Source organism: Spermophilus citellus (genome assembly GCF_964194105.1).
Source record: "Spermophilus citellus genome assembly, chromosome: 1".
Lineage (NCBI taxonomy): Eukaryota > Metazoa > Chordata > Mammalia > Rodentia > Sciuridae > Spermophilus > Spermophilus citellus.
This window is the reverse complement of record NC_138182.1, coordinates 219,362,756-219,375,896: the sequence shown is the minus strand read 5'-3', so window position 1 is coordinate 219,375,896 and position 13,141 is coordinate 219,362,756. Positions and strand designations below refer to the sequence as shown.

Below are 13,141 nucleotides of genomic sequence, written 5' to 3'. Positions count from 1 at the left end.
GGTAATTAAGTAGGAAAATATATATCTGATGGACAAAATAACAAAATGAGAACATTAAAAAGACCCCTTATTCAATTAGGAGTCCAAGGGGAGTGAAGATTTGCTTTGGGTAAAATAAACAATTTAAAATTCTGCTCAGCAGTGTTTGTTCTGTTAAGATTGTTTTGTTTTCTGAGCATGGGGGAATGGTGGGCAATTTGTAGAGGTTTTAATCAGTTAACGGTCACTATAGAGATTTTGATCAGCACCAATTCCTATACTTATAAGTATTCAAAAGTTAAGAAATGCTGCTATGCTCAACATTATAAAGGCAAATTCTGCAACAATAACTGAGGACTACATACTTGCTTCAATAGAAAGTTTTCCCACTTAACATTTCTAATAAGATTTTTGTAATATAGGTAATAATTGTTCAAGTATGAGCTTTTTCCCAGTAAGCTAACCCTCATGCTTAAGGTGTTGGAGTTGCTCCTTTGGAAATAGTCCCCTCTTTAAAAAATATATTCATCTTATTCTAGACCACTCAGGCATCTATCTGTACTTTAGAAATATGAGTTCTATTTATACCAGCAATGTTTGAATTAAACCTCAGAATCTCTTTGGATTTAAAGTTTTGCATAATTTGCATATCCAAACTAACTTAAATATGTGCATGCATACATTGCTATCCTTTATTATTAAAGCATCTGAAATTTTCAAATATGCTTCTGATGAAAGAAAGGATCTATTTTTATTTACAATATTTTGTCTAGATAATATATGAATATAGTTATGGTTTCATGGACTTCCAATTGTTTTATACCTTCCACACACATAACTCTATATTTATAGAGTAAATTTATTAGAATTATTACAGAGCTTTAAATGCAACCACAATCAATTCAGGAAACAGATTTATTTACTCACGTTCATGGGAGAAAAATCTACATAAAAACATTCATGAAAGCATTCCAGCTATGTCATACTTGGATTATTATACTAAATCCCATTTATTAGAACTCATTGCAAAACAATGGGAAACCATGAAATGTAATTTGAATACAAATATTGGTCCCTGTGGGGTCTCAACATGTCACAAAAATATAGGAAAAGAGAGCTATATTTAAGATTGGAGCTGTTGATATGGAAAGTTGTTTTTCTGAAGTTGGACTTAACTTTTCATTTAAAGACCTGAAGATTTTAATGTAAACTGTTGGATGACAGCTTTAGCATTTCACTTATGCCCAATGATGACCAGCAAAGAAAGAGACACTGACTTTGTTTTCTATTCGGGTGAAGGTTTAGAACTATATTGTTGACTTTTTCCCCCAAAAGTAGGCACCATGTAGGATTTGCTGTGTATATTCAATAGAGATAATAAGAATTTTGAAAGTTTGGTCTTTGTTTCTTGGTTAGGCAAGTATACAGTTATTAATTCCTTCTATGATTTAACTTTTTTCATGTAATGTAAATAAGAAAGAAATATTAAATAAAGTTATTTTTATAGGATAATAATGTTTCATAGGCTAACACAAAATCAAGCAGCTAATTTTATAATTTTTCTGTCCAGCAGTTTATCTATGTAACTGCCCTGAGTAGATGCTAAATGCTGCTTAGCAAAGGGCCCTTAGAGTTTAAATATAACTCAGTAAAGCTACTCAAAAGATAAAACAATTCTTCTGAGACATGTGTAATTTAATTAGAAGAAAGTAGGAGTTTCTTAATGGTTAAATATCATTTGCTTATTTGAGTCTCATACTACATATAAATGGGGTTATTAGGGAGTTTTAACTGTGCTTATTACTATGCATTTGAATCCATATGAATTCTTTTTGGTCAAAAAGGCAAAATTTTTAGAGTAAAATACTGGAGAATTGAAATATTAACTTTTAGAAAAGAGTAGATTGTTCCCTTGTGAAACTAAGTTTTGTGCAACCTCTCAGAATCTCAATTTATGTAAAGAAGTCTGTATTTCAAATCTGTTGCTCTAATTTTTTTCATCATAGTGCATTTCAAAATTGTAGAAATGTGTAAAACTTGTGCTTATGGAAGCTGCTGTTCTGAGTAGCTTTACATTCTTTAATTTAATCCTAGCACTTTTCAAGCTATTGCATGCTCCGCTCATGAAAGGATACTTTGTTGGGATGATGTAGCTTAAACATTTTGGCTCATAAGCCTCCTTATTGTAGAGCTTCCCTTAAAATTATATTAATTTATAATATATATTGAATGATAGCTTTACAAAAACAAATTCATGAATTGGTTTTTATGAAAATGACTCTTTACAGTAAGTAAAAAAGGGTTGTCACAGTTTTGGTAACTTGCATGAGTTCATACTGGAAAAAAAAAAAAAACCTTTCACATGTTCTTAATGACTTTAAAACAGATGCGCTCTAGGTGCACACTCAGTTGTATGCTCTGAAGCAGTAGACACCATACAGCTTATGCTTTTTATCTGGGAAGCCCACGAAGCGCACTGCCGCCTCAGTGGGACTGCAGCGCCTTCTTGGTCTAGAGATAGGGTAGCGAACGCTACCATCTGCCAACCAGCCAGCATCGCAGCGGTCATAGCCGAGAAGTTTCCAGGCAGCAAATATCTGACCCACTTTGGCAATCTGAGCACCATCATTGAGACAAGCTTGCACAGCTTCATCGTAGGTTAGCTTGGTGGGGTGGATCAGATAGTAAAAACGGCCTGTGGAGGAAGGAGAGAGACAGATCAATGGGCTTGTCTGCAATGGAGCCACATGAAATGGAGGGAGAAAAAAACAGAAGTGCTTCTCAATGAAGGGAGTTGTAAAGCAATATTTGTGATGTTTCTGGAATGTTAGGATTGTCAATTGAATGTAATATCCCTGGGTCACTCTCCATTAAATTCATCTTTCTCCTTGTCCCTTAATGTGTGTTCAGATATGCTCTTTATAGCTTTAAAAAGAAAAGGGAGATGACAGATGCAATTTCTCTTAGCTAATTAGTGACTAAAAGGGCCCTTCTGTGGCATTAGAGAGGACAGAATCCCATGTTAAAAGCAAGGGCTATTTAAATTCTAGCAGTAGCAAGACTGAACCCCAGTACAAGTTTCTGGAGAGGCGAAATTTGAATGTGAAAGGATCAAAAAACATTCCTGACATAAAAAGTCCATTTGAGAAAATCAAAAGCCCTCAAGTTCTTTTCATTACAGGTATCAATAAGACATTATTCTCCTTCAAAGACTACAGTATGAAAATGCATAAAATACAGGAAGTCACTTGCCACAAATAATACATACTCAGAATGTAAACCCAGTCTGTGTTCCCTGACTAGTAAAGAAGATGAATTCATTGATTTTATTCAGCTTCCTTCTTTTGAGCCCTGACACTTTGCCATTTCTCAATTTCATAAGGAAGACAAGTTAGTCTTTAACCATTTCTTGCATAGTGTTAATTACTGAGATATTGTTGGTATGTATTAAATATACATAAAAACACACTGAGAAACTTCTCTGTCATCTCAGTTTCAATTGGAAAATAATCACCTTCTTTTGTTTGATTACATTTTGATTGATGTCCCCCTGACCTTCATTAAATACAGGTTATTGAAGTATAAATTGATACATACTAGTTCTTTCTAGACTGAGGGGATGTAATTTGGAAAAAAAAAAGTAGAGACCACAGGAACATTAATTAGTTAGTTCTGTCATCTATACCAGAGGTCAGCAAACCACAGTGCACAAGTCAAATCTGGCCTCTTAAATGTTTTTGTAAGTGAAGCTTGCTGGAATACAGCCGTGCATCTACTCAGTATTGTGTGTGGCTGTTTTTGTGCTACAATATAATAAGCTCTGTTGAACAGATGCAACAGGGAATAAATGGTCATCAAAGCCAAAAATATGTACTATTTGGCTATTTGCAGAGAAAGTTTGTTGACCTTCATTCATTCTGTTTTCCTCAAAGTATCAATGGGAACCTAAAACATAAAATGATGAGACCAGGACTTCCTTCATGGGTATGTTACCTGAGCAATCCCTTGGGCCCCATGCTAGGGTTAGTGCTCTGCAGTCACCATCTTAAAATTCTCAATCATTTTTAACAAAGGGCCAACATTTTCGTTTTGCACTGGGCCTTACAAACTATGTAGCAGGTTCTGGATGGGGCAAGAGAAGGGCTGGGATTGGATGAATGTAACAGATGTGTCATTAAAATGGATGCAAACTTTTTTTGGCTTTTGCTTCCAATTTCATCCTTATTTTTTTTGCTTGTTCCCCTTCATCCTGGGCTTTGCTGATCATCATATTATAATTGAGAAGGGGAGAACACGTGTGATACAGAAGCTCTCTTTTTTTCAATGGAGAGAACCATATCCATGGAGGATGCACAGTGGCAGCATTACCTGTGGCAATAAGAAAGGACCCCCATACCATGTGATAGTTTCAAATATTTCATAATAAAAATTGGACACTAAAACCTAGGAGTATTGGAAATATGCATTTTTTGCTTGACTTATGTGGATATTTTTCAAGAACTCTTAATATCTTTTCAAACTAAATCAATACTTCAAAGTTTTTATTTTTTTAAGGAGGTAATACTTTAATAGCCAAATGTAGTATTATAATGCAGCTTGATCTCTGGGGTAGGAAAGAAGGCAGTGAAGTTCATATCTTACCATTGAAGTTGGATGTAAAACAGAAAACATCATATCTGCTTTTATCTTTATCCCAGAACCCATAGTTCCTGACGCCGGGCACTGTGTTCTGGCCCCCACAGGGCTCTCTAGGTTTTGTGATGGGGTATTGCACAGACCCATCGCTGAGCCAGCCGGCATTACACCAGTCCAGCCCGCCCCGCCAGGCATCATAGAGCTGGTCGAAGGAGGCAATCACAGCATCCTGGTCCAAACAAGCCTGTTGCGCTTCATGAAAATTGAGATTGTAGCGCCCCAGTCGTGGAAAGTAAGGGAATACCACACCTATGCAAAAGAGAATGCAGGAGGTCATTAGTAGCGCTCGTGCGTACGCGCGCGCCACACACACACACACACACACACACACACACACAAAAAAAAAAAAAAAAAAAACCTGAGCAAAATCACTTCACTGATGACAAAAATACTAGAATCTCCATCAGAAGAGGTAGTTTGGGTTAATTGCAACAGCTGCCCATAGTTCCTTTCTCCTTCAAACAACCTCTCAGGCCTGAGGATCTCATGATTTGATAATGGAGGGATTGGCTGCTTTGCTAAGAATTTGATTCATGCCTTAAAACCCTCCTTTCTAAAAATGATTTGTCTGCAGTCCCAATAGTCCTCCATAAGCACTGTACTGGTTACTAACCCTGTAACAAGTAACTACTGGACTCTTTCCATCTAGGGAAAATCCAATATTAAACAGCAAGAGTAGCAAGAAATAGAGTGCTTGGAGATAGGGTATTTATTAAAATTTACAATGTTATTCTTAGTCATTATTCTTGGAATTAGTGATAAGTTTTACCTAGTCTTTGAAATGTATAAAAAACATGCTAAATGATTCAAATGTGTGTGTACATTACATATATGTCTGTGTGTTCACATATATCATATATTATCATATAATAGTGCTCCTGTTCTCTCATGACTATACAGATATATACACACACATATATATACAGATGCACATACGTGGTCCTGAAAACTTGCAGACAACTTAGTGGGATTCTAATTTAGAGAACATCTAAAGGGAATTGCATATCTGACAAAAATCTAATTAATGGTCTTATTTCATATTAATAAGATAATTTTGTACAAGGAAGTATTCCCCCATTAAGCACTGTGGCTCTTTTATCTGTTTCAACTTTTAATGTAGCCTTTAATGTTATTGTTTTACTGTCCTTGAAAGGTACAACTAAAATGGGAGCTTTAATTAAAAAAAAAATACGGATTTACATAATGCAAACTGAAAATAAGGTTTAAAAAACAATTTTACTATGGGTAGATTTTTTTTTAAAAAAGCTTCCCTAAACTTGTCCTATATGATACAGGCACAGCATAGGCATCTTTTAACATCTTCATCTTACTTAAGAAATTAAATATTAAAGAATAAAATTCCTGGGTTGGGGATGTGGCTCAAGCAGTAACACGCTCGCCTGGCATGCACGGGGTGCTGGGTTCGATCCTCAGCACCATGTACAAATAAAATAAAGATGTTGTGTCCATCGAAAACTGAAAAATAAAATATTTTTAAAAAAGAATAAAATTCCTTAACGACTGAATATGGTATTACTCAGCATTTGACTTTGTCTGGGAAGATACATGGTTTTCAAAAGCATTTCTGTGTCAGAGTATCTCTCCCATAGTTAATGAAATAATTAATTCAGAGTGATTATGTTTCTAAAGTGATTAAAAGTGATTTGTATTTAGCATACAAAAAGCATAAGCTTGTGCAACTGAGTAAATTTGGTGGGTTATGTCACATATACTACATTCCAAGACCGTGGACCCTATTGAATATGATGTACAATTCATGGACAGCACAACCAGTACACAGGAAATATTTTCTTTTATAAATTGTCCTGGAAGACTACAAAAAGAAATTTTGTAGCCGAAAATAAAGTCTAAATCCTGAAGGACTCTGTAGGACATGTTTGTCCCACTAGAACAGTCCAGCTGGCACTGACCACAGGAGGCAGATATCCAAGAAAGCTTCCTGATTTCATTTTGCTTTCTCAGGTTCTTGGCTGAGGGATCTATAAGCTGGATGGGAGCCAGAGGAAGAAGGAAAAGACTCTCTTGGTTGCCACTGACTCCTGCTGTGGCAAGGGGGAGAGAGAACCTGGAGAAGGCTCTATCTAAGAAGGTCTTTGCCCAGGCTCCCAGCTAAGAACCCAGTGAATGCCTGGAAAGAACTTCTTTGCTTCTGCCCCTCATGACTACTGTCTTCTCTCCTCAGCAGCACCAGGAATGTGCAGGAAAGGAATATATTCCATTTATCTAGTAGTGATGTCTTTGGAAGCTAGAGTTCAAGTGACAAAAATCTCAAAAGTATTTCAACCTGAAGAAAGAAATGGTTTGGGTTGCCTTCCTTTCCCCAAATGGCTAAAGACTGAAGCAGTGGAAAAATGGGATATTTTTATTTTATAATAATTTTAAAGAACAGGAAAACCCTTCAGGTTTAAATCCACTGTAGTGTACTATGGTGGATTCTTATAGAAATTAGGGGAACTTTTTTTTTTTTTTAGTAATTTCTCCTTGACTAACTATTGAATGTTACTGAAATATGATTAAGTTCCAAATCCAGTGTAATATATTTTTCTTTGAGTAGTTTTCAAATTTCATATGGTTCCCTACAATCATTTCCTAAAGTGAAACCTCATGTTAAAATTTTAGTAATTTTCAACAATAGCATAAAATGTAAACTTACTATTGTATCAATTTAAAACTTTTATTTAACAAATTTTAAGTAATGTTTGATGATGCTGGAAAAAAACAAGTTCCAAGTAAAACAATATAAGTTTCTGTGCTTTAAGTTTTTAAATGTATATTCTGCATATTTACTTAATTTTATTTCCAAGTGGTTAATAATTCAACAATCTTAATTTCAGAATTCTTCTTATATATGGAAAAATGTGCAATTCCTACAGCTGAATTATGAGGTTCATGGTTGCTTTCATGAAGTGTTATAAAAATAAGAAATGTTAAACTTTCATGGGTAGGAAATAAGGGTTTAGGACTTTTTTCCAAGCCATATTTGACTCATTTATCCTTTGTTATTATGTCAGACTATAATCAAAGTTCTTTTATTTTATATGAAAGGCTGGTATATATCACTGCAAATGGGATTAATAAGATGACACATCACATGGGAAACAATAATAGTAAATAATATGAAGAGCTTAGTCAGTTGAAGTATATTTTGAGGATACAGTCTTTAAGATTCATAATCACACAGCCCATTTGATTCTATCCTCTTTGTTGGCAAATAAAATTTGTTAGGCAGATGAAGGGTTTTCCTGTTCTAATATTCATAAAATTTGTTTTCATAAAGTAAATATTTCTGGGAATATAAAGGACAGAGGCCATGTAGTATAAATAATTGTATCCCCCTTAGTGCCTCTTATAGTGCCTAGAAGCACTATGCACATATCTGAAGTAATTTTCTGTTTCTGAATGTTCCAAGACTATATGTTTATATGCCTGGCCCTATTTTCACTAATAGAATATTAATACAATGGACTTCTAATCTTCCCATAGGGAGAGGGGATGGGAATAGAAAAGACAGTAGAATGAATCAGGCATATTTTTCCTATCTTTATATATGAATACATGACCAAGTAACTCCACCTCATATACAATCACAATAATGGGATCCTAATTGGAACAAGTTATACTTATTCTATGTATGCATAATATGTCAAAATACACTACTGTCATATATATCTAGAAAGAACAAATAAATAAAAAAGAATATTTATACAATGAAAGATTAGAAGAGCAAACCTCTTGTTTTTAATATTGTTTATTGTATTTATTGATTGTTGAAATAAATTCTGTAACCCTTATTTAACTGTATCTCTAGTGACTCTTCTTGTCATATATATATAGCTTATTCTTTGTGGCATGCTGTTTGTAGCAATGTGGTTAATTGGTAATGATAAGAAGATTATCCTATCAAAATTCTATACTCTATAAAGATTTGTACTTCAAATGAAATATCAAAAAGTACAATGATAGGCACAAGAATAAGATCGAATTCATAAGAATAAAATTTGTAGAATTTTGGTCAATAACCTGAGGAAAGTCTCTACATAGTATGGAACAGACAATCAAGAGGCAGCAAATTATATGTGTAACAGGTTGAAAGCAGAAAAGACAAATATTATGGCTATCATTTATTAGCTTGTCAAGGGTCCTTTGATAAAGCAAATAAGTTCTGAATATTAAGTGACTGTCTTCTCTAAGACAATTACTTCTTCTATCCTGAATGATGTCAGTGTTCATGGGTATGAGTGTAAATCAATAAAAACTGGAAGTACAGTTGGGCGCGGTGGCACACACCTCTAATCCCAGGGGCTTGGGAGGCTGAGGCAGGAGGATCCCAAGCTCAAAGCCAGCCTTAGCAAGATTGTAAGGAACTCAGCAAGATTTTCTCAAAATTAAAAATAATAATAATAATGAATTTTAAAAGGGCTGGGGATGTGGCTCTGGGGTTAAGCATCCCTGATTTCAACCACTGGTACCAAAACGAAACCTGGAAGTACAAAGCTGCCTGCCGTCAGGAACCAAGAACTGGAACAAAGAAAGATCAGAAAAGTTCACAGAACTATGCTTTACAGCATTGTGCAATTATGAGACATATAAAGCTAATAAGTCTCCTAACATGTGATGGAATTCTGTGGAATTCTATGGGCTTATGGGATTCAGAAGGACAAATCTTCAGTGACCAGATGGGTAATATTTCAAAAGCCACAAATCTATCCTAGGAGCTGAAAGGAGATTCTAGCAAATTCATACATATAGTTTTTAAAAATAATTTTTAGTTTTATTTTTTAGTTGTTGATAGATCTTTATTTATATGTGGTACTGAGAATTGAATCCAGTGCCTCACACATGCCAGGCAAGTGCACTATCGCTGAGCCACAGCCCCATACCTATAGTTTTATAGAAGGAAATTATTGTATCAACACAGCCAAAATTCATTCCTTAATGTAAAATATTGCAGAAATTCAGGAAAAGTAAGATGGCTTGAGATAACATAAGAAACAAAGGAAAAATTTCCCCCAGATATTGTGCAGAAAGGAGACAAGGAAGGGAAGGGCAATTTTCATCTATAGAGCTTAGCACATATGTTAGCCTTTGAATCTACTGAATGTATTACATGTTCAGGAAATGGAATTCCTCTCCAAAATGGCTTAATCAATTGGTATTCAATGTCTAAGAGACCCAGGGCTATTAAAAAAATTATTTCTTTACAAGAATATTTAAATAAATTAGAGGTTACTCTTATGTTAAATTAAGTTTTTCTCAGTCACTGTACAGAATATAAGTACATGTATTTTAGTGTGGATGTCCTTTACAAAAATTGCCATTATTTTGAAACTGAGATAATTTTAGAAGCACAATAAAAAAGAATCCAATTCGAGTTTCTCAATAACCGTATAATGGGATTTAAATTTTGAATAGCATAAGGCAATTTCCAAAAATTATTAATTCAGTTCTACTGTGTTTCTCCTAGATGCAAATAGCTTCAATTTTGTGCATAAGCACTGTGTGTGCATTTCAAATACGAAGGCTGAAATTGTAGGCAGATTGCAAAATACAGAAGAATAGAAAAAAATATGCTGGGCACGGAGTTTTGGTTTCTCACACTATTACTATGGTAACCACTACACATTACTCCTAATGAAAACACGGTAGTGATGAATTACTATTTATTTCTAAGTTCAACATGCTTTGTAGACACCTACCTTGTAAGTCTAGGGCTACCACAGCAGTATCGTCTTCTAACCCTTCAATCACCTCGCACTTGTATCTCCCGTAATCCTCCAGGGTGAGATGGGTGATCACCAGAGAAGCGTCATTGTCACTGTCACCTTTCAGAAACACTCTACCCTGGTAGCCTCCATAGGTTTTCTTGTGGTATCCCATAGAAACAAAAACATCCACCTCCTTGAGGTAATCTGAAGTTAGCTTGGTCCACTTAATTCGGATTTTGTGGATTCCTGAGCCAAATGCTGTAGGGTCTCGATAAAATTTACATGGCAGTGTAACGTTGCCACCTCTGTGTGAGAACACCTTGGCTTGTTCTGCTTCCACGAGTAGACGGGGGCCATTTTCTGCTATGGTTAAAAAACAAAAAGAAAAGAAGGAAAAAAGAAAGAAAGAAAGTAACCATTAAATGTTTTTTCTCACTTGTTTTGTATAATGAAATGTGCTACATTATAGGATATCTGACAAAAATAGCTTTGATGATTATCTCTCTATATAATCTTTTAATTTTTATTAGTGCATTATATTTATGCATAAAAGTACAGTTCATTCTGACTTATAAATGCATATAACAAAATTTACTCCATTTCAGTCCCTATTACTTCCCATTTCCATCATCTTCTCTCTCTCCTTGGTCCTCTTCTTCTACTCTTCTGTTTTTCTTTTATTTATTGTTTTTTAAAATTGATACAAATGTTTATACATAAAAGTGGACTTCATTTTTATATATTTATACATGCATATAACATAATTAAGTCAATTTCATTCTGCAGTTCCTCCCCTTTCCCATTTCTCCTTTCTCCCCTTTCATCTCCTCTATTCCACCTTTTTTCCTTCCATTTTCACAAAATGCCCCACCCCCTTTTGTTTTTCTCCAGGTTACACATAGGAAGCAAAATATTTGACCCCTGAATTTTTGAGTCTGGTTTATTTCACTCAGCATAATGTTCTCCAGTGCTACCCATTTACCAGCAAATGAATGTAATCTTTTTTGAACCAGATCAAAAGGTTATCTGTAAAATTTAGAAGGTATCTATAAGGTAGTCATGTCTTTTAAATCACTAAAAAAGAGGAAGATGTACAGTATAATTTTTTAAAAATATTGGATTTAAGACTCCATAGTCATCCAAAGTTTGAGGATTTATTTCATTATAAATTCTATTTATATTTCTGGTTCCATTTTCCTTTATTTAAATTTTGGAAATATAGAAACAAGTTCAAGAGAAGTGACAGAGTTTCAAGATATTTTCATTAATATAAACCCCAAAATTCCAAGGTCAGGTAATCTCACCTGGACATTCTACTACAGTTAAGTCCATATTATATTTATAGAAAAAACTAAAAAGCATTCTGATTTACTTTTATTGTTTGGCTCTGGCCAAAGAATTCAAAATATCCTCACTTCTCTTTAAACGTGCATCTGTGATATGCTATTCTGAAGCATTTCAGACAATGTGTTTATATTTCATTTCTACCCAAAATAGACTCACAAAGGTACTTTTAATGAATGCTGTTATCAAACTACTGATTTTGAAATATATTCTTCAAAATTTGAGTGTTAAAAGTGTACCCTAAGTTATACTTGTTTTTCTGATTAACCAAAAAATTATTTGCTGCTTTACTCTCTTTAAATGTCATTGTATTCCTTCTTTTTCCTTTCTACTATGCCTTGTTTTATGGTTTTCTTATCACTTCTTCCTTTTCTTTCCTTGCCCTTTGTCTTCTTTCTCCCTCCTCCAAGGACTCTACCACTTTCCAAAGAGCACCACAATATTCCAAGTCCGCCAAGTCAGTAGGGGCTGCTATTTGTTTTTTCTTTGTTGTATGTTATTGTTATTATTTTTTAAAGAGAGCCAGCTGTTATTCTCAGATCTTGGCTTTCACTGGGGTTTCCCCTGGGTAGCACAATGTTCTTTTCACCTTGACAAGGTCTCTTGAGGATGTGCAAGATTTAAAAATGAGAAAGCAATGCAACCACTCCTGAACACACCTTTTGTCCATAGCTTTCAGAACGGCAATGCAGCTTTAAAGCCACTGCAACATGAGATATTGAATATTGATAGGTATTGAATAATCTTTCCCCATGAGTCATTTAAGATGTACAAATCACAAGGAAGAGTAACCATTCACCTTGAGACAGATTTTAACACCTCAGTTATTTAGTGGCATTCGTACATAGGATACTGAATTTAAGATAAAATGTCTGCAAAACAGATGTTGCTTTGCTATTTTTATCATATGACACTCAGAATTTAAAATGAGAATATCATTTAATTTTCAAGTGTTTCCCAATTGTCAAAAACAAGTTTTATAAGCCATCAATGCTCTCACTTTCAATAAATAATGAAACAAGAAAATAATGACTTTATTTAGTATTTAGTCAAAATAAATCATAAATCCAGATGATTAGGCATGTCCTTTGTATTCCATTCTATAACTCCTTATTTAGGGCAAGAGAACCTTAAAAGATAAAGATAAATCTCTTTTCACTCTATCTTTCCTGGAATCCCCCCTCACACACACAATCTCCCCAATGACTGCATACCATTTCTATCTAAACATCTCTAGTCTTCTATCTGGGAAGAGAAAAAGGTGCTATTGACTTGGTTTGCTCAGTAATGCCTGAGGGCTATAGGTTTCCTACCCAGTGTCTTGGGGAACACTGGAAAACTCGGCCTTCCCATGTTAGGATGTGAGGAACAAGGGCTTTCATATAATATAGACCTTA

At 34.6% G+C, this 13,141-nt stretch overlaps 1 protein-coding gene across 1 annotated transcript in view; it reads right to left on the bottom strand.

The window, feature by feature from the left end:
* Positions 1 to 2,309: 2,309 nt before the first annotated feature.
* Positions 2,310 to 13,141, bottom strand: part of HAPLN1 (hyaluronan and proteoglycan link protein 1) — a 64,631-nt gene continuing 53,799 nt past the window's right edge. Inside the window, exons 3-5 of the mRNA XM_081308336.1 lie at positions 10,392 to 10,763; positions 4,621 to 4,923; positions 2,310 to 2,674 (exon numbers count right to left, since the gene is read on the bottom strand). Of these exons, the coding sequence (XP_081164462.1) occupies positions 2,385 to 2,674; positions 4,621 to 4,923; positions 10,392 to 10,763 (965 nt within the window). The 3' untranslated portion in view covers positions 2,310 to 2,384. The remainder of the gene's footprint in view (positions 2,675 to 4,620; positions 4,924 to 10,391; positions 10,764 to 13,141) is intronic.